This window comes from Phyllostomus hastatus, unplaced genomic scaffold (assembly GCF_019186645.2).
Source record: "Phyllostomus hastatus isolate PE091 unplaced genomic scaffold, TTU_PhHast_1.1 phas_contig_209, whole genome shotgun sequence".
Classification (NCBI taxonomy): domain Eukaryota; kingdom Metazoa; phylum Chordata; class Mammalia; order Chiroptera; family Phyllostomidae; genus Phyllostomus; species Phyllostomus hastatus.
In genome coordinates, this window is record NW_025333735.1 from 3,275,245 (window position 1) to 3,301,310 (window position 26,066).

The window sequence follows — 26,066 nt, forward strand, 5'->3', positions numbered from 1 at the left end:
AATACCTAGGAATGAACCTAACCAAGGAGGTAATAGACCTATACTCAGAAAACTGTACAACACTGAAGAAATTAAGGAAGACATAAACAAATGGAAACATATGCTGTGTTCATGGATTAGAAGAATTAACATCATCAAAATGTCCGTAGTACCCAAAGCAATTTATAGATTCAACACAATCCCTATTAAAGTACCAATGACATATTTCACATATATAGAACAAACATTTCAAAAATTTACATAGAACCATAAATGATCTCAAATAGCTGCAACAATTTTGAGAAATAAGAACAAATTAGGAGGGATCACAATACCTGATACCAAACTGTATTGCAAGGCCACTCTAATCAAAACAGCCTGGTACTGGCATAAGAACACACACATGGACCAATTGAACAGAATAGAGAGCCCAGAAATAAACCCAAGTCTCTCTGGTCAATTAATATTTGACAAAGGGGGCAGCAGCATAAAATAGAGTAAAAATAGCCTCTTCATTGTTGACCATTTAAATATTTTTCCACAAATAACTCCTTTTCATAAGCTGATCTAGATGTTGGAAAGATGAAGTAGTGGCTCCCAAAATTCATTAACCTTCATATGTATACTCTTGGGAAAACAAAATTCAGTTCAAATTGCTGCAATTTGTAGCTCCTGTCCTTCATTCCCTGAGAATGTCTGACTCTACGTTTTGTTCAAACAAATAAACTAAGAGGTATTGCAGATCCTCACAGTCATTTCAACCTTTATTTTCATTTGACTGCATAGTGGGTATCTATATTATATTTCTGATAGTGACAAATTGTATAGAACACACAAACTTCAGAGCACAGCTGTCTAGGTTTAGATCAGCTCCGCTGCTCAAAGACCTTGGGGAAGTCAACTGCCCTGCCTCAGTGTTCTCATCCATAAAAGAGAAATAATGTTTGTACTTGTTTCACCAGCTTGAGGGTTGGATAAGTTAAATATAATGTCTTAGTAGAGTGGCGCATAGGAAAACTATCTTAGTGTTTGCTGTAATATATTGCTAATGAAATTCCTCCTAACAGCTTTGTCCTAAAATTAGAGTTTAGAAGAGGGTTCCACTATGTTTTTACTTAGGAATTTTTATGACTGAGTCATTTAGTATGTGAAACCTCTTTTTGATACTCTTTTTTATTTTTTTTGGTAGTGTTGGTCAGTTTTAGTAATTTGATCAGCACATGAGGAGAAGTTGAGGAATGAACTGCTGAACATTCCTTGAAGATGAACCTAAAGCATCCCCCCAGATGAAGTGTGGTAATTAATATGCAGACCATCCTGGGTGACCATTCCCAAGTGTGGTTTGTACATTCTGTTCATATTACTTAGCATTTAATCACACTGTACCTTAGTATCCTAAGATCCTCATTTATAGACATGTCATTCTTCTTTGACACGAATATACCATGGAAGCCAAAATTACCTTGGCATAGGGTCTTGTAATACCCAGGGGACTTAAATGTATGGAGTTGGAAAACAGAAGGCAGGAGCTCCAATCCGGACAGGGCTGTGCTCTGTGATGGGGCCTCAGGGGAGTCATCATTACACAGTGCAGTGGAAGTGCATGTGGGTGTGGGCTCAAGAGACCACTCGGCAAGTCAGTCTACCTCCCTTAGCTGAGGTTCACCCCTGTAAAATGGGTTTACTAATGCCCACCCTTCCTACCTTGTGGGCTTATCATGAGCATCTATTTCACGATAGAGCAACAACTATTTCATTTTATCATCACCATATAGTCATAAGGTGTATCTGCCCCACTAGATTGTTAACTTCTGAAATGTCGATCAAGTGAGGAAATAGATGTAAAGGCCTGATATGGGCATTAGGTATCACTATAAAATCAGCCAAAAGTACTAGTCTAAGTGGCCACAGGAGCAAAGATGTGCTGGTTAACAAAGAACTTTATGGTGTCATGACAAGTGAAACATGGCCTTTTGAGTGTGACAAGGACAGTGTAACTTTGATGCACCAGCAAGTTCCAAGCCAGCTGTCCACTGACTTTCAAGAGACATCAATCACCTCAGCTCCTTGAGTGGCTTCCTCAGCATTATCTGCCTGTCACACTTAACACTAAAGGCAAAACAAAATCAGCAACTAGTGGAGAAAATGGAACCGCCTCACCACCAACAAAGCTATGTTGCTGCTGTTCATCTCTTCAGAATTAGATAAGAACATAAATAGGATGAGTGTGATTATAAAGCTCTTATAATAGGATGGGTTAAAAGGGACTCAGAACATTTAAAGGGCAATGGAAACCTAGTGGTGCTGGCGATACCACAGCCCCCAGCGCGGGGCAGACCTGCAGCGGCTGAGACACAGCAGTTGCAGACAGGCTGATGCCAAGGGCCTCATTTGTAGTCACAACATCTGGCAGCTCAGTGAGCAAAAGCAGCTAAAGGAAGGCAGTTGGGCAAACAGAGGTTGGTGCAGGTTCTTAGTGGAACCTCAGCACAGACTGTTCCATAGGCCTCATGAGAACATTCACAACCTTCAAAGGGAAGCTATGAAACATTCAAAGAGGACATTGTTTAAAGTATGCAGCAAAGTCGACTTTGGATAAGGCCAATGGGACAACATTGGCACCTAAATAAAATATTAAACTAATTATGGCACTATTACAAGCAATTTTGTATATAACTTCCCAATTAAAAATATATAAAGTTTTATATTTGTTTTGGTATATTGTTTTGGGGGAAAATTTTGCAAGAAGAACAGGAAAATTAGGAATAAAAGATGTTTGATTTAACATGGCAGATGGGTATGTTTTTTTCTTTTATTTCTTTTTGAAAGTAATCCAAACCAAGCACTGAGTTAATTGAGGACAAAATAATAATGATATCAACCACTACTGGTTTATTTGATTGATTGTTTTTAGCAGCTGCTGGTTTTGATCATCATGTGCCAGGTACTGAACTAGATGCTTTTCCTGTGTTATCTTATTTGCTACCCACATAATTCCTGCTAGAAAATATTACCTCATTTTTGGATTAGGAAACCAAGGCCCTAAGAGGTTAACTCATCCCAAGTCACATAGCTAATAAGTAACAGAAACTATATTCAAACCCCCAGTTCTGTCTTTTTACCGTGAGAACCCAAAAGGAGTGCAGTGAGAAGACAGGATGATGATGTGAACATGACAGGACAAATAAGGAACAAAAATGAGGACCACAAAGGGGTAAGGAGAGAGTAGAGCAGAAAAGGTAAGAAAGGGAGACCAGGCCTTAAGAAAAAGGGGAAATTCTTTAGACTGAGTCCTGTTGAGTGGCAATGCCGCTAGTAACCATAATCATTCTATATCATCGTGGTTGACACTCCTTTGAAGCCTGTGGGACATCTTACCAGACAGGCCCATTTGCTGCTGTATGTAGTACCTCCAGGGGCTATTTCAAAGCAGAGAAATACAAGAAATAGCCTGACAGCTTCCAGGAGCGGGAGGGAAATCAAATTGGAATGCTTTAAATTTAAATGTGCCCTCAGTGCTTGTGCTCTAACTTTACATCAGCTTTGCAGAAAAGACTAATTTTCATTTACAGGAGACCAGATGGGCTCTGTCATGGGATGGCACAACTCGAGAAACTTGTCCAAAGGTAAAGAGAAAAAGAGACCGTTTTCTCCTGTGGGTCAGTTTCATAGAACAAGTATTTGTCACTGGGCGCACACAAGCTGGTATTCATCCAAATAAGAGAAATATCCAGTGTTTACTGAGTACTATGCACTAAATATTTTACATGTATTTAATGGTCAGGAGGAGCCTAGAAAGTCGGTACCATTATGGTTAACCACCCATTTTAACAACGAGAAAACTGAAGTTCAGAAAGTTTGACAACCTGAGGTCACTTGGCTAGAAAGTAGCAGAGCTTGGATTTGAATCCCAGGCCCTTCATCTGAACACCACACTATATGAGCGTTTTCAGTGGGTAGATGTTGAGTGTGTAACTGGTAACTCTGCATTTTTTGACATTAGTACTACAGAAGAAAAAGGAGGGAAGGAAGAAGAAGAGAAAAAAAGTAATTACCTCAAAACTAGGACCAGCTCTTGGAAAGAAAGCTATGTGAGTTGGGTGGATAGAAATGGCAGAGGTCATCTGAAGCCGCTGTGGCCAGGAAAGGAATCTGCAGCAAAGGGTGAGAGGAGGCAAGACGGAACAAGAAGAAATACAAGTATAAAGTGAAAAGGTGAAACGAAGCATGTAAAGCGAAAAGGGAAGGGAGAAAGGTCTTGTTTACAATAGAGTATGAAAATTTCACGGCTAATTTTTTTTAATTAAGGTTGTTTCTCTAATTTACCCTTTTTAATTCTAATTTCATGGGCTAAACTGACCCATTCAACTCAGCCTTGGGAGTTAATACTGTTTGTTCTGACAGGTTTCCCCACTCTGAGTAATGCTAAATTCCACTCTGTAAGGTGTCTCTGTGAAAGGTGGGTGTGTTGCTTGGTCTTTTTTTTTTCCTCTCTTGAAAGTTAATTAAGTCAACATTCACCATGGCTATGTAACCACAGGGTGGGCAGTTCTAAAGGCTCATGGTTTGGATCTTCTCCTGCAAAAATTCCCATGTCCATAGTTATATTTAGCGCTCTAACTGCCCCAGTAGCTGGCTTCCGATGGCCCCTGTGTCAGGGCAATGCTGGGCCTTGTTTACAGCTGAGTTTGTTGGCTTCGTGGAACCCCTGTGCCAGGAGAAGGCAGTGCTCCGTGGACAGCCTCCGTTTCAGGCTCTCTTGTTTCTTCTCCAGAAACCTCCCGGTGGTTAGCATTGCTGATTTGATGCCATGTAGTCCTGCAGTTCTCAAAACTGTTTACTTGGCCTTTAATTTTTTTTTTTTTTTACTTATCCATACCCTTAACTCTGAAAGTAATATAGTATCTTCAGTGTTTGTGCTATGGACCCATCCTGATGACTTTGTTTATATAGATGTGAAGGAATATTTTTAAAAAGTACTGCCCTTGCACAAAAGCCAGTTTTTTAATGTCAGTGCAGCTGTTTTAACTTTTAAGAAACCACAAGCATTTTATCCTCTAAAACTTTAATTTAAAAGACGTAGGACTTTTAAAGAAATAGAATGTTTGTTAAACTGGTATGTATACTGGCCTTCTTCTGTTCTCTTTAAACTCTTAAGAGTTGAATAAAGTTCCTGAGTTGAGATATTACATTAAACTTTTCACACCAGAATGTGTTACTGCTGAATTCCTAGTAATCTTTGAAATGTTAGTTATAACAGAAGCAATCGCAGCCTTGATAGAAACAAAAGGTATCAGTGGCTCAGTCCTCATGATCTGTCGAAGACGAATGAATTTTCCATAGACACAGAGGCAGAAGCCAGAAGGAAACAGTCGTGTGTTTTCCTGGGTTCAGTGCAGCCCAGCGAGTCATGGTAAATGTTGCTTTGCTTCTTTTCTATGCTATAGCAGTGATTTCCACTTCCTGGTTCATAGCAAAACCTATTCCGCTGTTAAAAGAAGTCACTAGGTGTATTTATTACAATATTAAGGCTATTTCATCTATGGAAATAATTTTTATTGTTCTGAGTCACTCTAGTTTGTGGAATTTTTACATGAGTTCCAGGACAAGAATGAGATGATATATTTATTTTATTTTGTATCCTTTTCATTGTTTTAACTGCATGAGTGTCAGGGTTGTTGTCAAAGTATTTCCATATTTTTATTACTTTAGAGGTTACTCTGCTATATTTATGTCTCCTAAACTCTTCATTGACAACGCACTATGTGAACTGGGCATGTATTTTGGTAGAACTACCTATGTTTCTCAATGTCACATGATCTCTTGCTTTTCCCATAGCCCTATCCATGTCTTCTCCATCAATGTCTTTACCATGTTAAAGATTATACAGACCTCCAGAAACATGTAAATTGTTTTGTTGAGCCATTGGAAGGACTTGAATTAAATTGTGAATTTCAAAGGGCATTTATTATGTCTTAAATTGTTTTCTTGTATTAAAGCAGACCTCACTAAACATATTCCCTAGTTTAGCCCAGAATATCTCTGTGCTTGAGACTACAGTCTGGAATTACAGGCCCTAAAATTCATTTTCAAGTATTCTTTGGTTTGATTGCACTTGTTGTATTTGTTAATCACCTCTAAAGACCTAGGTTAAATTTAAGTAACAGTTCAGATTTACAGAGAAGCTTTAGATGTTCTGACATTTTAAAAAATATTTGAATATAAAATAATGACTGTTCTATATGCTAAGATTTCAAGGTACTATTTATTGACATTGATATTCCTTCCACATATTACTCTGTGTGTGTGCAATTCTTACACAGTTACTTAATGTTTAAAATTAAATCTTGTACTTTCTGGCAAGGGCAGGAGGACTGGCTGTTCTGCCTCCCACCTTTCTTGACTCATGCACCCTAACTAGCTGCTATTCCAACAGTGTCCTAACTAGTTACCCTCCCAACAGAAAAGGGGACTATAATATTGACTTGAGTTTAAACTAGAGGAGGACAAAATGGACAATTTCTAACAGATAATTTCTTCTCTTGTAAATGGCTGTGGTGGTCCAAACTATGAGGTCTGTCTGGAAAAAGTCCAGCCATTGTTAATATAATGTGAATGGTTTGCACGACATCAATGTAACCCAGTAGCCAAGAAGAGTGGACTGGAATGCTCATGTGTGAACAATGATGACTTTACTGTACTAGTCAGTGGGGATTATACACCCCATTGAGTGAGCATGTATACTGTGTGGCCATCACATTCAAAATGACTGAGTGAGTAGAGCAATGAGTCTGCATCAAATTTTGCATGAAGCTTGAACATTCCTCTGTGGAAACTATTCAGATGATTCAGAAGGCTTTCAGGAATGATGCAATGAGTGCAGCACAAATAAAAGTGTGGCACAAACACTTCCAAGATGGTTGAGAATCTGTTGAAAGTGATCCACATTCTAGAAGGCCTGTAACAAGCAGAAACACCTGAAAATGTTGAACACATATGGGCTGCAATCCACAAACATCAGCGACAGACAGTGTGAAAACTAGAAGTTAATCTGGGCTTTCCAAAGCTACTGTGTCGAGATTTTGGCACAGGATCTTGACATGAAATGTGTCATGGCAAAATTCATTCTGTGGCTTCTGCTACCAGAACAGAAGGAACATTGTGGTGCAGTTGGGAGAACTATTGAGGTCCCAAGGTGCCTACTTTGAAAGGGACTGAGGCATCATTGTCCTATGTACAATGTTTCTTGTATGTTTTATCTTCTTCAACAAATGTCTATTTTTCATAGTACATGGCTGGACACTTTCTGGACACATCCCACCATATACTACATATATTCATGTATCACAAGCATGTGTGTGTGTGTGTTTTGCACATGGGATCATGATTCAGTGTTCAGAAGTTTTAGATGATTGGTTTTCTTTTTAGAAAATGGTAAGATATTAATCTGGATCATTTTCAACAGGTTGACATGATGAAAGAAGCATTAGAAAAACTTCAGCTCAATATAATAGAGATGAAAGATGAAAATGCAACCTTAGATGGTGGAGACGTCTTATTCACAGGTATAATTGTATTTACTTAATACAATTAATTAATTATAATTGTATTTACTGACTTCTCTTTCTTCTCTCTTTTTTTTCCTTTTTAAAAGTTGTGATAAAATATATATCACATAAAATTTGCCATTTTAACCATTTTAAACATACATTTCTCAAGTGTCATTAATTACTTTCACAACATCATCCAACCGTCACCACTGAAATTTTGAATTAGGCAGAGTTGGGTAAGAAATAAAATCTGCAGTACGACGACATCCCTGTGCTCTGTGTCCTCTGCCTTCTGCAACTCAGAGCTTCGCTAACGATCACGCAGACAGAAGGCAGCTCTCCAGCTGCAGTCCCGCTGGGAGACCCTCAGCCGGTGCACTGCTGCTGGCAAAAAATTGTCTCAGTCCTACTTCCCTTAAATAGACAACATCAGCTTACCTCTCCTTTTACGTATTTACTTTTTTGAAACAAGGAGCATATAAAAAGAGCTATAAAATGTTTATATACAGTTTAAAGACCAATAGCAAAATGAACACCTGGGTGCCTACCACCTTGCAGCAGACAGACTACATTGCCTGACCCAGGGCCCCAGGCCCCAGCCTCCCTCTCCTCCCAGCCTGAGGTAACCACTGGCCCGAATTGGTGTTAAGCACTAGCTGTCTTTCTTGGAGTCTCACCTCAGTACATGCATTCCTAAATCAGTGTGGTTTTTCTGCTTTTGAGCTAATTTGAGGCATGTTCATTTTTATGGTTGTGTGGTATTTTTGTGGTAAGGATAGATCATGATGTATATGTTCATTGTACTGCTGATGTCCACTTGATTTTTTTCCGGTTTTTGTCTGTTATCTTCAATGCTGCTGTGTACATTCTTGTGTTTGTCTCCTGGAGACATGCATAAAAGTTTCTCTAAACAGCTAGAAATAAAATTTCAGGTGAAAACTTTTTTTGCTTCAGTGTGAGATTATATGATTTTCTTCTTTAATCTATAGATGTGGGTTGATTACATTAATTGATTTTCTGATGTTTGACCAAACTTGCACCCCTGAGATGGACACAAACTTGGCCACAATATATTTCCTTTTTACTGCAGTAGTAGTTTGCTAATGTTTTAAGACTTTTGTTTCTGAGACCTATAATTTTTCTTTCTTATTATCCTCATCTGGCTTTGGTAAAAGAGCTATGTTACCCTCGTAAAATGTATTAGGGAATACTTCCTAAGCTTCTGTTCTGTAAAGTCAGTACTATTTGAATTGTGCATTCCTGGAACTGTGATGTGACTTACCAATAAAAAGGCCCCGTGGGCTGGTGCATTCTTTGGGGGTGGGGGTGGGGGGGATTTTTAAACTTATATTGTTTCTTTAATGGTTGTATGAATAATGAGGTTTTTCTGATTAAGTTTTGGTGAGCTCTTTTCTAAAATTTTATGACTTTTATCTGAGTTTTCAAATGTTGGGCATAGTTATTCATATCTTCTACATATCCATCTTAAGCTTCACAGTAACTATAGAAATGTCTCCTTTTAATTTCATAATGTTTATTTGTGCCTTCCCTTTTTTCTTTCCAGAAATCTGTCAATTTTTTTAATCTTTTCAAAGATCCAACTTTTTGCTCTGTTGAACCCTCTTTTGTGTATATTTCTCTCCATCATTTTTCTACTTTTATTTCCTTCCTTCAATTTTGTTTTTATTTTGTCCTTTTTTCTTACATTTTAAGTTAGAATTATGTCCCTTTAATTTTGAACCTTTTCTTATATTAGGGTAAACATGTAAAGCTATGTAACTTTCCCTCCAAGTGCTGCTTTAGCTAAATCTTTCATGTTTTGAGAGTGATATTTTTGTTATCATTACTTCTAAGTGTTTTTTTTTAATTTCCATTGTGATTTATTCTTTGACTCGTTAATGGATAAAAATGTTTTTTTTTTAAACATACTGGTCATTATTTTAGACTGCTGGGACAAAGACTCAGGCATGTAGCCTATCTTTCCTTCATAAATTCGATTTCAAGTAGACGGAAAACTTGATTGAGGAAAGTTATTTTTTACAATTCTATCCATAGATCCCTAATAAAATAATGGCTCTGTTCAATGATTAGCAGAGGATGTTAAAACCTTTCTGTGAAAACTTCATGGGGAATTCATAGTGGAGCAAGCAGGCTGACACCCCCTGAACGCACTGATCATCCCAGTGTCACTGAAAACGTGAGTTGGCCGTGTGCTTCACGACGAGATGCAACGGCAACATAGCCCCGCCTCTGAAGTGGTCCTATCCACCCCCCAAAAAAATTGTCCAAGAATCTAATTAAGTATCTCCATAAAACTTTTTGTTCACCAAAAATACTGAACATAAAGGAAGAATTTAATGGTAGATGATACACACACACACAGAAGCAATCAGCCAAATCTGGAGAGTGGGTTAGTCAATAGGACCAGTGAACTGGTTTCTCCTGCAAAAGAATGATGTGAGGGAGGAAAAGAAAAAGAGGGTGAATTGGTAGAAGAAAATGACATAAGAAACATACAACCAAAACAATTTTTTAAATATTTCCATTTCAGCACTTTTTATCAGTTCATTTTACCAGAAAGGCCATTTGGGGGATCTAGTCCACCAACTGAAGGTTTCTTTGGAAGGGATTAGCCAAAGAACATATATGCATAATGCATAAACACAGACAACAGTGTGCCAATGACCAGAGGGAAGGGGAGTGGAGGCTGGGTGGAGGGAGGTAAATGGGGGGAGGGTTGGGAACATCTGTAATAATGTCAACAATAAAAATAAAGGAAAAAAAACAAACAGAAGTCTAACTTACTTTTCAGAGGTAACCAGTGTGCGTCTCTTCGTAATTCTCTATCTTTCTTCACTTTAGTCTTTGAAAGTAGAAATAGTGTGCAAGCCCTATTATAAATGCGTTTGAATTTGCTTAATGCATTAAATGTTTTTCTTTATAAATTAAGTACAGTTTATAAATCTATCTGTATCTTTTTTTAATTTTTTTTATTTTAATCATTGTTCAAGTACAGTTTTCTCCCTTTTACTCCCACTCCAACCCACCCACCCATCCCTCCCTACTTCCCTCCCATTACCACCCTCCCTCTAGTTTTTGTCCATGTGTCCTTTAAATTTGTTCCTATAAACCCTTCCCATTCTCCCCTGAAATTCCCTCTTCTCTCCCCTCTGGTCACTGTCAGCCTGTCCTCTATTTCAGTGTCTTTGGTTATATTTTGCTTGTTTCTTTGTTGTTATTTTTTTTGCTTAGGTTCCTGTTAAAGGTGAGATCATATGGTATTTGTCTTTCACTGCCTGGCTTATTTTGCTTAGCATAATGCTTTCCAGCTCCATCCAAGCTGTTGCAAAGGGTAGGAGCTCCTTCTTTCTTTCTGCTGCATCGAATTCCATTGTGTAAATGTACCACAGTTTTCTGATCCATTCATTTACTGATGGGCATCTAGGTTGCTTCCAGCACCTAACTATTGTAAATTGTGCTGCTATGAACATCGGTGTGCAAAGGTTCTTTTGTATTGGTGTTTTAGTGTTCTTAGGAAATCTATCTGTATCTTAATTAAGGAAATTTAATGTTGTTTTTCATTGCAGCTAACTTATTAATAAACTGAGTCATACTTTTGCCAAGTAAAAGACCTTTGCTGCACTTAAGTTTTCATTTGTATGTAGTGAATTTTCTCAAGGCACAACACAATCATACCATTACCCCCAAAATGTCAATCTGCCACTGAAGATTCCTGTGTCTGCCAACAGCACAAGTCATTGAAATTTATCATAACATCATTCAACATATGTTATTTAGCCCTTTTATAAGGACATCATGAAAATCAAAGTAATAGCATTTATAAAATCTATCAAGCAGTTTTTCTACATGGCTACTCTTCTTATACTTTACCCTACTCTTCTGGGGCAAAAAAAAATATATACTGAGTTCTATTTGAATATTTTTTCCTCCTTTCATGTAGAATTCTTTTTTCAAAGAATTAAGGGAAGATAAAAATCCCCACACTTATGTATTACCTAAGTCTATCCACTATAACTGTTTGTTTGCCTATAACTAGGAGACCATTTTTCTCTAGTGTTTTATTTTCAGAGAAGAAAAATTGTGGAATTTCAGAAAACCAAAGAAAGTTTTATTTTCCTAAACTTTACTATTTGTAGATAGGCATCTTTGATGTTTTTGTTTGAAATAAATGGATGCGTATCGTTTTTTTAAAGACAGTTCTCAGAGTCAGACCTGAAAAGCAGTTGACACTATACTCACTTTATGCCCAGATGGTTTCTTCAGCCTTTATTTCATTGCCACCAGAAGAGGACTCCAGCTTCATTAAGAATGTCTAGAATTGTGCTTTTAGGAAAAGAAAGAGGAAGCACTACTAACTTGCCATCGTTACTACTTAATTTCGGATTGCAGATTATTAATGTCTTTAATTCTATGGTTTCCTAAATAAAAACTTAATTCTCTTATTGTGGTAAACTACAGTCAACATAAAATCTACCACTTAACTACTTTCCAGTGCCCGGCTCAGAGGCACTAACCCCACTCATGTGGCTATGGCGCCGTTACCACTGTCCACCACCAGCCCGCTTTCCCTGCCCCCAGCTGAAACCACACCCCCACCGAATACTGACTCTCCAGTGGCTCTTCCCCCACTCCCTGGGAACCACTCTTCTATTTCCCATCTCTATGAATTTGAAAAAGCCTGTTTCTAAGAGTAATGGTTTGATATCAGATTCGTGTAAAAAGAGCCGAGGTCAGAGTTAAAGCACACCTGCCCCCAGCATACAAAAGAGCTGTGTGGTGCTTTAAGGTCATTATTTATAGATAAAGCAATAGTGTGCTGTCATTGGTGCCACCTACTCACTATGTCCCATGACATTTGTTATAGGCAGAGAATTTTTTGTGGGTCTTTCCAAAAGGACAAATCAACGGGGTGCTGAAATCTTGGCTGATACTTTTAAGGTAAGTGAAAGATAATGTATGCCTGGCACAGAGTCATGAATAAATATTCATAGACCCACTGAGTCCTTAAGTCATGAGTAATGGTATTTATATGTCACCAGCTTTGCAAACTAATTCCAAACATTTGTATGTTTGTTAGATGTTTTAGAAGCTATCGCATTCAGGTTTCTCAATACGTAGACTTTATTAGGCTACCACAGCTGCAAGAAAGTTATCATTGACATCTGTTTTCTCCCAGTGTATGAGCATATAACCACAGAAGTTCAGGGCACAATCAGCGACAAAAAAAAATCTGGAGACTCAATTGACTTTAACCTAAAATGTGGATTTTTCAGATTGGAATCAAGGATCACCCTTGATCCTATCTGTAGGATCTTTGTTGCCTACTATGTGCTGGCAACTGTGCTAGGTATTGCACATACTGGTACATCCTCTCAAGTTCCCTTCACTCTACTGATCACTAACAGGTTGGCTTATGAAGGGATAGAACCCCCAGAAAGCTCTCTTCCCCATGAAGACGGGAGGCTCTAGTTTGCACAGGATGTTTAAACACATCCTTTCAGAGGAGCCCACTCCATAGCTCAACGATCACACATCTGGAAGACAGCTCTGCACTTTCTTCTTAGAAGCAGTCTTCATTTACCTGGCAATACCAAAACCTACAAATCCCACTTTTCCTTCCAGACATGCAGGCCCCTGGCAGCCTCTAGAGGGGCAAGCATGACTCAGGCAGGTTTGAATATGTTTTAGGAGGATTCTGCAATGCCAAACTGCTTGTTTCTATTATTTGCATAGGACTATGCGGTCTCCACAGTCCCAGTGACTGATGCTTTGCACTTGAAGAGTTTCTGCAGCATGGCTGGGCCTAACCTAATCGCAATTGGATCCAGTGAATCTGCGCAGAAGGCCCTCAAGGTAAATGCAAAACTAGGTACCTTCTAAGTGCAGCGGGTGATATCTTCCCCGTGGTTTCCCTGATTCTGTCTGCTGGGTGGGCGGGGAGAGAATAGGCTGGCACTTGAGCTTTCTCTGACAGACACTGTCAGGACTCCTCATTCATCCAGCACCAAGAACACCTAAGTGATGTACCATTCCTACAAAAACCAACAAGCTTCCTAGAAAGGCCATGATTCGGAAAAATAAACATCAAACTCATCACAGTTGTTCCCCCTGGGAAAAGGAGGCTGCCTTCAGTGGGTCTCCTTGTAATGTTCCTCTTATGTCAAGTAGTTGGTACAATGGGGGGGTCTTATCCTTTGTATATCTGAACTGTTTCATAACAGTCTTTTAGAGCCATGATTCAGAAGTACCTAAAGACTTCAACTTCTTCATGTGCATTTGGAATACTTCCGTTTTAGGACAGGAACTTTTCTCATTTCACAGACAAGAATAGGAAAGCCCAGGAAAAATAGGAATTGCCCAGGTCGCACAGCTAGAGCATGAGCGGAAGCCACTGATAATGAAGAAGACCCACCACATTGTGGTGCTATACAGCCCAAAGACACTTTCCTTCTTCTCTGTAACTAACAACGCCGTGAGATGATCTGGACTTGGCATAAGGGCAAATACCGTGTCTGTTTTGCTTACCATTTGTGGTCCTTTGTGCTCAGCCCATAGCAGGACCTTAGTAAACATCTAGTGAATAGATGAATGAAGAAATGAACAAATGAATAAGAGAGGGGTGTGATCTCCATTTTGCATAGGAGAACTAGATCGAGTGACTCCCCAGATAACAAGGCTAATACTAAATGGTGGGTTGCAATTACCCACCCCTTCCTCTCAGGTGGTCCTTCACAATAATAAACATGACTTACGTACTAAAGGACCAAAGACGGAAACTCCTTTTAGGCCAAGAGAGGAAATCTGTGTGCCCCAAGGTGCACAGTTTATTTCTTTGCCCTTTCAGGTCTTTACTCTTCTACCTCAGGGCTAGACTTGCTACAGTTTGTGTGGGAAGCAATCACTGCATCCCAGTTGCTGTTTTCCCCTCTGCATTATCTGCAATTTCTTCGGCCAGCTCACCTGGCCATTCTGTCTTCCTGTTCTCAAACTGTACAATACAATCTGGTTGTATTTCTAGGACTTTTCACAAGTGTTGCTGAACCATCTGACTCAGAAGTTGAATTTGGTGGCTTTTTCTTTGCTTCCTTGTGTTCTGCTTTATCTGGAAGGCTTTGTCCACTTTTAGTATATATAAAAGATGGTGTCTAGAAAGAGAGAATTTGATGAGTGGTATCATTCATGGGGTTCTAGGAAGATTATTTTTCCTCTTGAGGAACTCTCTGTGGTATCTCCCCATGGCAGCTAGGTTGGTCTGCGCATATCTAACATTGATTACAAGGGAAGGAGAGGGCTGAAGCTGGCTTATACTGTGCCTTCGTGTGCATTAGCAGGGAGAACCTCCTCTGGTAGACAAATTAGAAAAAGTAGCCTTATCTGCCATTCTGGGTAGACCTGATCCCTGACTCAAATAGTCTGGAGAAACTAACATGTACAAACGAAGATGTAATCCAATATGGTTAACCAGCACTATACTACATAAAATAGCCCTGTTATTCAGAGGAGAGAAGGGAGCTCCTTGAGGGCTAGGTATTCAAAGAAAGTTTCGTGGAAAAAAATAGGACTAGCTGTGGGTCTTCAAGTTCTGGCATGGTGGGATTCAATGAGAGAATGTTTCTGGTGGGGACATAGTATAAACGAAGACTGAGCAAAGGACAAACATGAGATGTAAACAAACTAGTCCAACTAATAAAGGGTTTTCCAGTGGGCTCCTGGAAACGCAGCAGGAGGGGGCAGGTGAAGTCTGAAGAGGTAGGGACTTAAAAGTATGGAAGAGGATGAATTTACATCCATGAAGCAGTAGTCTGGGTACCCACACAAGGCTCTGAAAAGCAAGGTCTGTATTGCTTCAGGGATGTTGGACCATGATTTCTTTTGAAAGAAAAAAATCAGAGGGGGAAGACCCTGCAGTCAGAAAGGAGAACCAATATGACCTTAAAAAAAGGCCAAGACTTTATAGTTCTCTTTCCTGTAGAGCTCATTTGAGTTAGTGTTAATAGTGATGTTCGCTCTATACTTGAAACCTTCTGAGTCAGAAGCTATAAATGATCCTCCCTGACCACAAAGGCATTCTTTGGAGATCGTATTTTCTGTCAGTGAATGTGCTCCCTAAACCATGGGCCCGTGGAGCTGGCAGATGCCCACCTGTCATATTCCTAGCATCAAAAAAGGCCCTCTTACCTTGTAATGAGGGCAGGAGGACAAACAGAACCAAGGACTAATGAGATCTGTGTGAGAACCTGTTCTCAGGTCAGAACTAGGTGGGCTGGTGAAAGTCAGATTAGTGAACAGCACTTATTCATTTGAGAACAGCCTGGGCTCCTGTATAAGAACAATCAATGAAATTGACAGTGAGGTAAGTCCTACTACTAATTTGGAGAGATAAAATCTGATGTAGATAGGCAAGAAGATAAATGCATAGAGACAGATACATCATCTGCAAGTAATGAAAGCATATTGGTTTTACTTTTCCCATTTCACAAGTGAAAATACTGAGATCTGATTAAATAAAGCATTTTGAATAGGATCTTATGGTTTCAGAGTCAAATTTCCTGGGCCCTGAGTCCCCTCTCTCCAACTGTCCACCATTCTTTTTCTATTCAAAACCTTTCCTATTATTTTCCCATGGATTTGTTCTACATAATCTTTCCCTTTTCCCTGCTCTCCTCTCTCCAACTATTCCCCTCATCTCATCACCCCGTTTGGTTTTGGTTTTTGTTTTTGTTTTTGTTTTTTTGGTTTGTATCCAGGATCTGACCTGTCTCAGTAAAGATGTTGGTTTGTTCCCAGATGTCTGTTTTCCCCTTGCAAATCTTGATGTCTCAATCTTACCTCTGTGGAGAAGCCTCCAGCCACTTGGGCATCTCTTTGAAGGGTGAGGCATTTAAACAGAGGTGAATTGTGCCTTCCTGCACCACATACTGAAAGCTTGATTACTTTCCACATCTGTCACTGCTTGCAGAGTACTTGCTTCCTTCAGAATCTGAAAACCACGTCTTACATATTTATGCAAAGCTGAGAGCCCAAGCATTTCTTATTGCCTTTAAAATACTTTGTAATGGCTTGCAATTTATTCTTGGCTAATGAAGTGGGTTCTTATTGAGATATCATCATACCTGTCTAAGGTTATAGTAGGTTTAGTAGTGTATGCATCAAATATTTCAATGAAATCATCCATCCAGGAAGACTTTAGCAACTCTGTGCTAAAAAGCCCAGAACACGTTTAATACAGGGTACATTTAATACACATTTAACACAGGCTATATTTAATATAGGGAAAGAAGAAAGGAGGACATATTGTTATTGGATTTTACTGTTGATATTACCAAGGTCCTAGAGGTTAGATTGACCCGCAAATTCCTAAAGATATTTGACATCGATTCTTATCTTACAAATACTATTATCTAAGCAAAATTAGTCTTTCGAGCAATGTGCCTTTTCTATAGTTTTCCTCCCAGACTTTCCATTATTCCCTTCATGACCTTGGGCAACTACCACCTTCAACATCCCTCTGCAGCTATAAAAGAAAATAGTGTACGATTAATTCATGCCCAGGCATACATGTGTCTTGTATTTCTTCCAGAAGAAATGTTTGCCTTCTCAAGACATGAGAAAACTCCAGTTGCTGCACAGCTGGAACACTGCTCACAAACATAATTTGAGCAAAAGAAGTCAATCTCAAAAAACACATATTCTAATATTTCATTTATTTAAACAAGAGACAAAACTATTCTATGCTGTTAGCTGTCAGAATAGTGGTTACTTGAAGAAGGAAGGAGAAAGTTGTGGTCCAAACGGCCACTTTGTATGTTCTACCTTAACTTTTAAAGCTTAGGGGGGGAATACATGTATTAGACTGTTGGAAATGGGCTATGATTAACTTACAGAAATAATTTTCCAATAGCTAAGGTCTAACTAACTCTCAAACCTCTGCTTCCCCATCTACATGATGTCTGTCTTTGCCAGACTAGCCTGTTTTTATTAAGGTAAAAAAGACTGAAACTTTGTACCCCTTGTTTAGAATCTCCCCATTCCCCTCCCCCAGTCCTTGTGCACCTTAAATATATACACTTTGTAATTGTTAATTATACCTCAATAAAGTCGGGAGGGAAAAATGACGCGATAAAGAGTAGATTTGCCTCGCATGCCACCCATTCTTTTTCTAGATTCATTTCCAAATCGACTTTGTTTCCAGGAACCTGGATTAATTACATGCTCTCTGTCACAGGAGGATAGGTTGTAATTCCTGCCCTTGGGAGAGACTCACAGTAATGATTTCTAATTCAATCTCCTTGAAAGCAGTCATCCCTCCAGTAAATTAAGGGCAGGGGTGGGGGTGGGGGTCAGGGTAGAGAAGAAAGGAAGGAAGGACAAAGGGAGGGAGGCAAGGAAGTAAAAAGGGAGGGACTCTTAACTAAAACTTTCCTGAAACTAATCAGATGAAGAAACTGCTGACCTACCCGGGCTCCCAGGTGGAGTTCAAGGGGCAGTGGTACTGACAGGCTGGGGGGCTGTGCCACCTGCTGGCCAGGCCTTGCGAGGAGCATTCTCACTGGCCCAACCCCATGCTGGAGACCAGTTATTTTCTCCTTTTGGCCCTGGCAGTTTAATTTAGTGGCCTTTCTTTTATTAATAATTCTATTATTTTGTATCACAAGCAATGATTATTTTAAAATGCTTTTCATAGAAATACTAAAAGGACATGGTAAGAAAAGAATTATGGGATCACCACTCCATTTTTTGTCTCTCGGTCAGGTAAATGGAGCTGAAATACAGTAAGTAAAATTCTAACAGACGTCATTTTTAATTAAAATGCTCATAATGCATCTTGGTGGAAGTGTCTTTTAGACTTCTTATCTACTTCCTGAAATAACTAGCCAGCTTTTGTAAGATTCTTTAAATGAGGTCATGGGCTGCTTTGCAACTAGTTTAAATTGCACAGTACACGGTGTGTTTTTCTTTTGAATGACTACATAATAGAGGTCACTCAGACAGTGCTTCCTCTCGTTTTGACTCAACTTCAGCATTGGTTTTATGTCCAAAAATGTCCATGTTATTTTATAGGTGGTCATATAAAAAATGAAAATGGAAAAACCCTCAGTGTGTTTTGATTTTGTATGTTATTTCATTGCCTGGAATTTCCTTTAATGACAACTGGAACGGCAATAGCAAAAGTCGAAAGGTGGAATGTGAGTTAACTGGTATCAACAGGGTGAATGAAATGGAAAAATAAAGACTTTGAATTTTTAGCCGTTGTCGCAGGGAATCGTGCTGCGCAGCCACGTGGTTCCCCGCCTTGGGTCTCCACTGAGAACGGCACACCGCCAATCCCATTGTGGGTTTAATTTAGTCTCATTATCTGGTTGTCTGTTCCAGTTGTAGTCACCAGACCCACAAAACAATGATTAAAAAAGGAAACTACCATGTCTGAATTTAAAAATTAACATAAAACTAAATAACCTTTGAGTTTGTAACAAGTGTTTATGCTCCTTTTCCTGGCAGCCCTTGCCTTATCTGACACTATTCCCAGAGCTGTCTGCCAGCAGGACTGGGGGGGCCAAAGCAAAACGCTTTGGCATAATAGGGCCATAAATAACCTGAAGCTGTGAGACCAAAACAACCATGCTGAACTTCAGCCCTAGCCTCAAGGCAGGAAGAAGGCAAAATTGGCCAAGTAGGAGAAAGGGAACAATAACGTTATTTTTTCCCTTGAGCTTACAAGAAAAATGTCAGAGGGGGAAAATGGATGAAATTATTTAATTTTTAAAGTGCTGTTTATTTTGTCTGTTATGTGATGGGACACCAAAAAGTATTCGACAGACTCTGGGGTGTTGCAGGAGGAACTCCAGCATCTGTTGGGCGGTTGAGCAAATGGCCTTTAAGGGGCCTTTTGATCTCAGACTCTTGCTTACGAAAGGGAAAGTCTCTAAGCGACCTTAAATTAGTGGTTCCTAAGGAGAGGTGAAGTTTAAAATCACCCAGGGAACTTCTGAAAACACCCTGCCCTGGGGCTCTGTCAGAAAATCCTGATGCCCTGGGTCTAGGGTGGAGCCCAAGCAGCCTCATTTTTTAAAAGCTCCACCGGTGATTCTGGTGTGCAGTCTAAGTTGAGAGCCACTGCCTTCAAGGACTCCCACGACTTCCAAAAGCATCTGGCCCAGAATCCCGAGTAGTGTACCCCAAAGAAACCGACCACGGTGCACTATAGGTATGGCAAAAGAAACATCCTAACCTATAGAGAATTTCTATCAGTTAATTTGAGCCATACTGACAATTGCCAGGAAACAAAATCTCAATGGATTGTGAAAATGCTCCAGAGAATGGCAGTTTTGCATCTTATTTTATATGTTAGAAGCAAAGTAGGTGATGTGAGCGGACTTATGTGAAGTCCATTGGTGGTAGATTAGGGGGCGGGAGAAAGCAAAGCAGGGAAATCTCTGAGATTGGATAAAAAGTAAAACAAAGAAACACATACTTCTCTTACATTGGCAGGTACAAGATAGTTAATAATTAACATTTCCAGAACAGAGAGATGGGATGTGGGGGGAAAGATAACAATGAGGCCTTCCACGGTTTCCTGCTCTGGTGTGGTGGGTGTGTCCTGAGTCTGGAAAAGAAGATGACATTTCACAGGTATGTTATCTTGAAGGAGACAATAGACAGGCTCATTTAAGGTAGAGATTGACCTTTGTCAAGGAAGGGAGAGGCCTAGTTAGGAGTTTTATGTTCAGGCCATCCTGTGCCGTTACTTTCAGTCTTGAGTTTGTACGGCCACCATTCAGCCCCCACCCCCCCAAGCTCCTCAGGTTTAGGATTGGGCCTTGTGTCATCCACAGGTACAAAATAACATTCTGAGCAGCAGTAAAAGTAAAGAAAGGATCCAAATTAAAGCCATAAAAAGCTAGACACTCCTTACCTTTTTGCAGCTTAGAGTTCAGCATTGCTTAAGCTTAAAATATAATACCTAACTGAGTAATAACTTGGACGCCATCATTCAGTAATTGGGCATGCGAATATTCCTTATTAAAATATTCTTAGTTACCAAAAATTGCTAATGCTATCATTTTCTGAGAACAGGATATTTGCATTTGGCTCAGGTTTCCATATCCCCTTCCCCAACACAAACAGAGAGGAGAGAGAGAGAAATCTAGCATGACCTGATCTTAATGTGTGAAGATCTGTGCCAGAGGAAAAAAAGTGGTTACACAGCATGCTATTACTGATACTAGAGAAGAACTTATTTTTAAAAATAATCACATGTTGATTCTACTAAAGAAGCACAATTGTCTAGAGGGCCAAAATGGCTAAGAGGGCAAAGCAGAGAATTTAGGATCCAAATTCACGGGCTGTCTTTCTGGCTCTGCCTCCAGCTCTCCCTGTGTGACCCCTGCCTCCTGTACTCAGTCTCGTCCTGGAAAAACAAAGTTGAATCAGCCTCACTAGGGAATGAGAGCTTCATTCCTGTCCATTGGAAATTTCATGGCATGCAGTCAAGGTGAAAAGACTGTGTCTTGAACACAAGGGTGAACAAGCACTTGGCAAAAGGCAGCAGCCATTTAATTTTAATATAAAGCACCAGTGATAAGGATAGTTCCAAAGTGGGTCCACTGCAGACTCTTGACCACCACGATAGCACCCTCTCAGGGGCCGAGGGTGATGGAAGACATGCTCACTGATCATCACCATGCCTGTCTGAGGACAGACAGCTACAGATGACTACTACCTAGCTACTTCCATTTTTCTTTGAGGAGGCTTCAGTGACATATATAACTATTAAACTGGTTATCTAACACATGACATCATTTTCTAATTCCCACATAAAATTCTGATAGGAAAAAGAGGTAAGGTTTCCGAAACCCTTTATTACTGCCTCTTCAGCAAGAAGACTTTTTAAAAGCAATTGAAAAGAGATCACAGTTGAGCTTGAAGCTTGGGCTGTTTGAGCATGACACATTAATCTTTACTGAGCAGCAACTCCATAAAAGATCTGTCCTAAGAAACAGTCTCTGTCCTCAATGCCCCTTCAGCTTAGCAGGATAAACAGGATGGGACATTAAAAGATAAATAATGTCACAGTGTCAATGACTACAAATGGTACAGGATCCTAGTAGAGGATGAGAGTCCGAAGGAGGGAGTGATCACAGAGGCAGGAAGCAAAGGCTGAGTGGACCTGAATAAGCAGCAAGCCATAGATGGGCACAGAGGAGGAGAGATCAATGCAAACAGGACAACGAGGAGAACAGCTATTCTATGAGCAAAACACAACAGCTAGCCCTGACCAGTGTGGCTCAGTGGGCTGGACCATCATCCCACACACCAAAAGGCTGCGGTTCGATCCCCAGTCAGGGCACATACAGGAGGCAACGGATCAATGTTTCTCTCTCTGTCCCCATCCCCTTCCTCTCTCTCTAAAAAATCAATAAACGTATCCTCAGATGGGGTTTAAAAGAAACACGATGGCTAGACACGGGGTGTATGTGGGGAAAGAAAGATATTTAAGGGCTGGATAAGTTGATCCTGGCCCAAAGGTGAAGACATGGGTGTTTTATCTGCAGGCTGTGGGGAGCCACTCAGAGTTTCAGCAGAGGTATAAAGCTTCAGATCCTTCAGAAAGATCTGTTTGGCCTAATGCCTATAATGATTTAACAGGAGAAGGATTAGGAGTGATAAAACTAGTCAGATACAATCACGCAGTCCATAAATAAAGGCAAGAAGGATTTGGACTAGGAAAGTAGCTGTGACCATGGAAAGGGCCATGCAAGGTGAGGACTACTTAGAGAAGTAGCAAAACATTGTGACTGATGGCCTTGAGGGAACAAGGGAGAAAAAGGGAGCAGAGCCACACTTCGACATATTTTTGTAGGACCCTTGTTGTATACCAGGCACTGTACTAGGCCCTGGGGGACAATGATGAAGGAAATGACCTCAGAAATGACTACCATACGGGGTACCTTTGGTGGAATGTTCAGAAGAGTTCAAACTCTCCCTTTCACCTCATCTCCACAGGAACAAATCATAGGAAATCAGTGGGCAGAAGGATTTCAGTGACCTAGGTTCGTATTTTGGGAATTGAGCTATACTCAGACACATCCAGCTGACAGCAGCTCTGGGAGACTTCCACACGCTAAGCCGTGCGGCACTAACGAGGCTGGCTCCCCCTTCAGTTTCCATTGGCAGCAGTCAGTGGCTCGTCTGCATTCGGAGTCTCTGTCCTTTACCCTTTCCCATTTATTTGTTATTATCTTCATCTACTCACTCTAAGGGCATACCAAAAAGAAAAAATCACTTCAACATTTGTGCGCACTTCATCTCCAGCAGCGTCCCGTTGTTTCTTGGTCAAATTGAGTTGGCAAAAGAGCACAAAAAAAAAAGAACAAATCCGGGATGATTTCTGCCTCATGGGCTGAAATTGCACATCGCAGGACGGCTGGTGTGACACTCTCCACCCTGCCAACACCAGCGCCCAGGATGTTGAAGGGATTAGGAAATGTGTCAGTTGAGCTGGAGGGAGGATGGCTGAGTTTTGGGTTACTGTTTTGCCGCAGAAATCACATGTATTAAATACCTTAGTTGTTGATGAGTATCCCATTGCTTGGCTGAAGGTTAATAAAGGATATGGTAAAGTATAGACACTAAATTAGAAGTGATATTTTAATTGTGAATTATTCTCCAGCCTCTAGGGAAAACATCCACACTACCTGATACAATATGGGATTTGGACCATCCTTAGAAATAATGGCATGCAAGAGAAACAGAGTGGATTTGCCACTACTTCCCTGCAAAACCCTTCCACGAGTATCGCCATACTCAATAAGCACTTGTTTTCATCTTTCAAAATGTCATATGGATCCAGCAACCTTTAAGAATCTTTGCACACCTATTTTTTATGTGCTTAGTCACCGGACCCTGTGGTTGGGGCGCAGTGTTACTCAAACACTATCTGTGTGAAATGTGAAAGTCAGCTTTGGAGACAGGTTGCAACAGCTATCCCCTTTTATCTTCTTCCGAAGTGAGTCCAAGTTCAAAGCTGTGACCACGTATCTAGAGATGACTCATGGCTCAGAGTTTAAAATAAAATTTAGAAGTTATATTAAAGGTGTTAACTCTATTACATTTTATGCATTTTCTAGTCAACCATTTCTTTTTCATCTATACCTGGGCAAGTGATAAGAGGTTAGCATATAGGTTCGCTACTGGGAGTTGTAATATCAGTAGCAGAAATACCTGTGAGGTGTGAAAATCATGTTTATTTAACTTGAAAAGTCTAAGTTAGTGGTTTCAAACTTCAGTGTACTCAAGAATAACATAGGGTGCACATTTGAAATGCACATCACATTCCCAGGGTTCAGCATGAGACTCTGTGTGTCGGCAGGGCTGGGACAGAGCCTGGAGCACTGTGTGATTCGGAAGGAGGTGATGCTCCACAGACCGCGCTATGAGACACGCCGGCTCAGTCCCTACACTAGCATTTGAGGGCAGGGGAATAACATTCATTCCCAAAAGTAAATTATGACCTTGAACAGAAAATGCCACCTAATATCATTCAGTCAATAATTTACTCAATAATATCATGTCGAGTAAAATATCTGACACTTCAAAGAAATAGCTCTTATGTAAAAGAAAACCGTGCGGGACTCTACTAGATTATTGAAATACAAATACTTATGAAGAGCTAATTATTCTTTAAAATGCTGTGTCTTGTTAGGGAAATGCTTACAGAATAAAAGTTATTTATCATGTGTTCCATCTAGTGCCTTTCTCTCTGTTGATAATATTTGTATATTAAAATACAGCCTTTCTGCAGTAAGTGCTTATTGCTCTAATTCTCATTAGGCACATACATCCTCAGACTTGAACAGAAAGGTCTGAGTTCCTGCCGTGGCTGGGCGGCTTACTTGGTTGGAACATCAACCTGTTCACCAAAAGGTCATAGGTTTGATTCCCGCTCAGGACACAAATCTAGGTTGTGGGTTTGGTCCCCGGTCGGGGAGCATACAGGAGGCAACCACTCAATGTTTCTCTCTCAAATCAATGTTTTCTGTCTGTCTCTCTCTGTCCCTTCCTCTGGCTGTCTAAAAAAAAAAAATCAATAAAAGCATACCCTGAGGTGAGGATTTTTCTTTAAAAGACAGTGTTCCTTCCTAACTTTGAAGTCCTGTGGCTTGAAAACAAACATGATACTAAATTCTTCAAGCAGGATGAATAGTGGAAGGAGGAAGGAAACCCAGATCTCTCTTTCTATCAGAAGTTTGCCTGGTCCCATTCCTGAGCTTATTACAGAGAATTTGAGAAGGGCCTTTTGAGAGCAGCCAGAGCTAATGAAAGTCCAACATGGAGGGGCCAGTGTTGACGGCACAGAGGAGCGCGGCATAAGTGCTGCTGGTTGACAGCTCTTCTCTGCTCTTCACTGAAGGTTGAGCTCTCAGTAAGTGTGTGTTCTAGGAAATTGTATCAGGAGATTTTAGGAGGATGTTCGGAGTTAATGAAATGCTGAGATGCACTGTAAGAGATCACTCATTCATTTAACATTCAAGCAGCATGATTCAGGACAGGAGAAGGCACAACTGCCTTTCAAATCCAGGCTTCCTAGGTTTCATACCCAGGGCTTCAGGTGGGAATTGAGCCCCTACCACATGCTGAGCACTGCTGCAAAGCACTGCACAAAGGGCTGGTGGCGGGACTCTGCCTCCCTGGAAGCTTTCCTCTAATCATCTGTCCTTCTGGGATGACTTGGATACCTTGACTCAACTGAGTTCAAACAGTATGACAGTTGCCTAAAGGAGCAAAGGTCAAAATATGTACTGTGTTTTTCGGACTGTAAGATGCACTTTTCCCCCAAATTTGGGAGGAAAGGGGGATGCGTCTTATAGTCCAAATGTAGCTTACCTGGCTCGCTGTGGCAGGAGGGGGGAGGGGCAGCAGTGGAACGGGTCACAGGTTATTAAATATTTTACCAAGTTTTCCTCCTCTAAAACTTAGGTGCATCTTATACTCCTAAAAATACGGTACTGTAATAATGATGTTAAAAATGTATATACATTTTTATATACATTGTATGTGTATATACATTGTATACACAAATGTATATACAAATGTATATACAAATGTATATACATTGACTCTCTGAATCAATTGATGACAGTCAGCTAGCTGCCTTCTCCAACTTCCATTTCCTCTTCATTTTGAATTGAACTTTGAGTCTCAAAGGAGCACATTGGCACTTGGAATAAGGTCTACATTTCTCAGCTTCCTCTGTTTTAGATATGACAGTGAGAGCAAATATTGCTCAATGAAGTGAAAGTAGCAGCACTGGATGTGAAACCCAGGAAGCCTGGAATGAACAGGAGTTGTGCCTTCTCCCCTTCCTGAATCACACTGCTTGAAAAAAAGGACGTGATGGGCGGAGCACCAACAGCTGGTTCATATCAAGAGGGCAAGGGCTGTATCCCAGGTACCGCGGAGCAAAAAGCTAGAAGGACCCCGGTCTCCTGATGCCTGTCAAGTCACTGCACTGCACTG

At 40.3% G+C, this 26,066-nt stretch overlaps 1 protein-coding gene across 2 annotated transcripts in view; it reads left to right on the forward strand.

The window, feature by feature from the left end:
• The window catches only part of DDAH1 (dimethylarginine dimethylaminohydrolase 1), a 139,173-nt gene that overhangs the window by 92,539 nt on the left and 20,568 nt on the right, over positions 1-26,066 (forward strand). For both annotated transcript variants that reach the window (XM_045835526.1, XM_045835528.1), the window contains 3 exons: positions 7,445-7,544; positions 12,415-12,488; positions 13,284-13,403. In XM_045835526.1, coding sequence (XP_045691482.1) covers positions 7,445-7,544; positions 12,415-12,488; positions 13,284-13,403 — 294 coding nt within the window. The remainder of the gene's footprint in view (positions 1-7,444; positions 7,545-12,414; positions 12,489-13,283; positions 13,404-26,066) is intronic.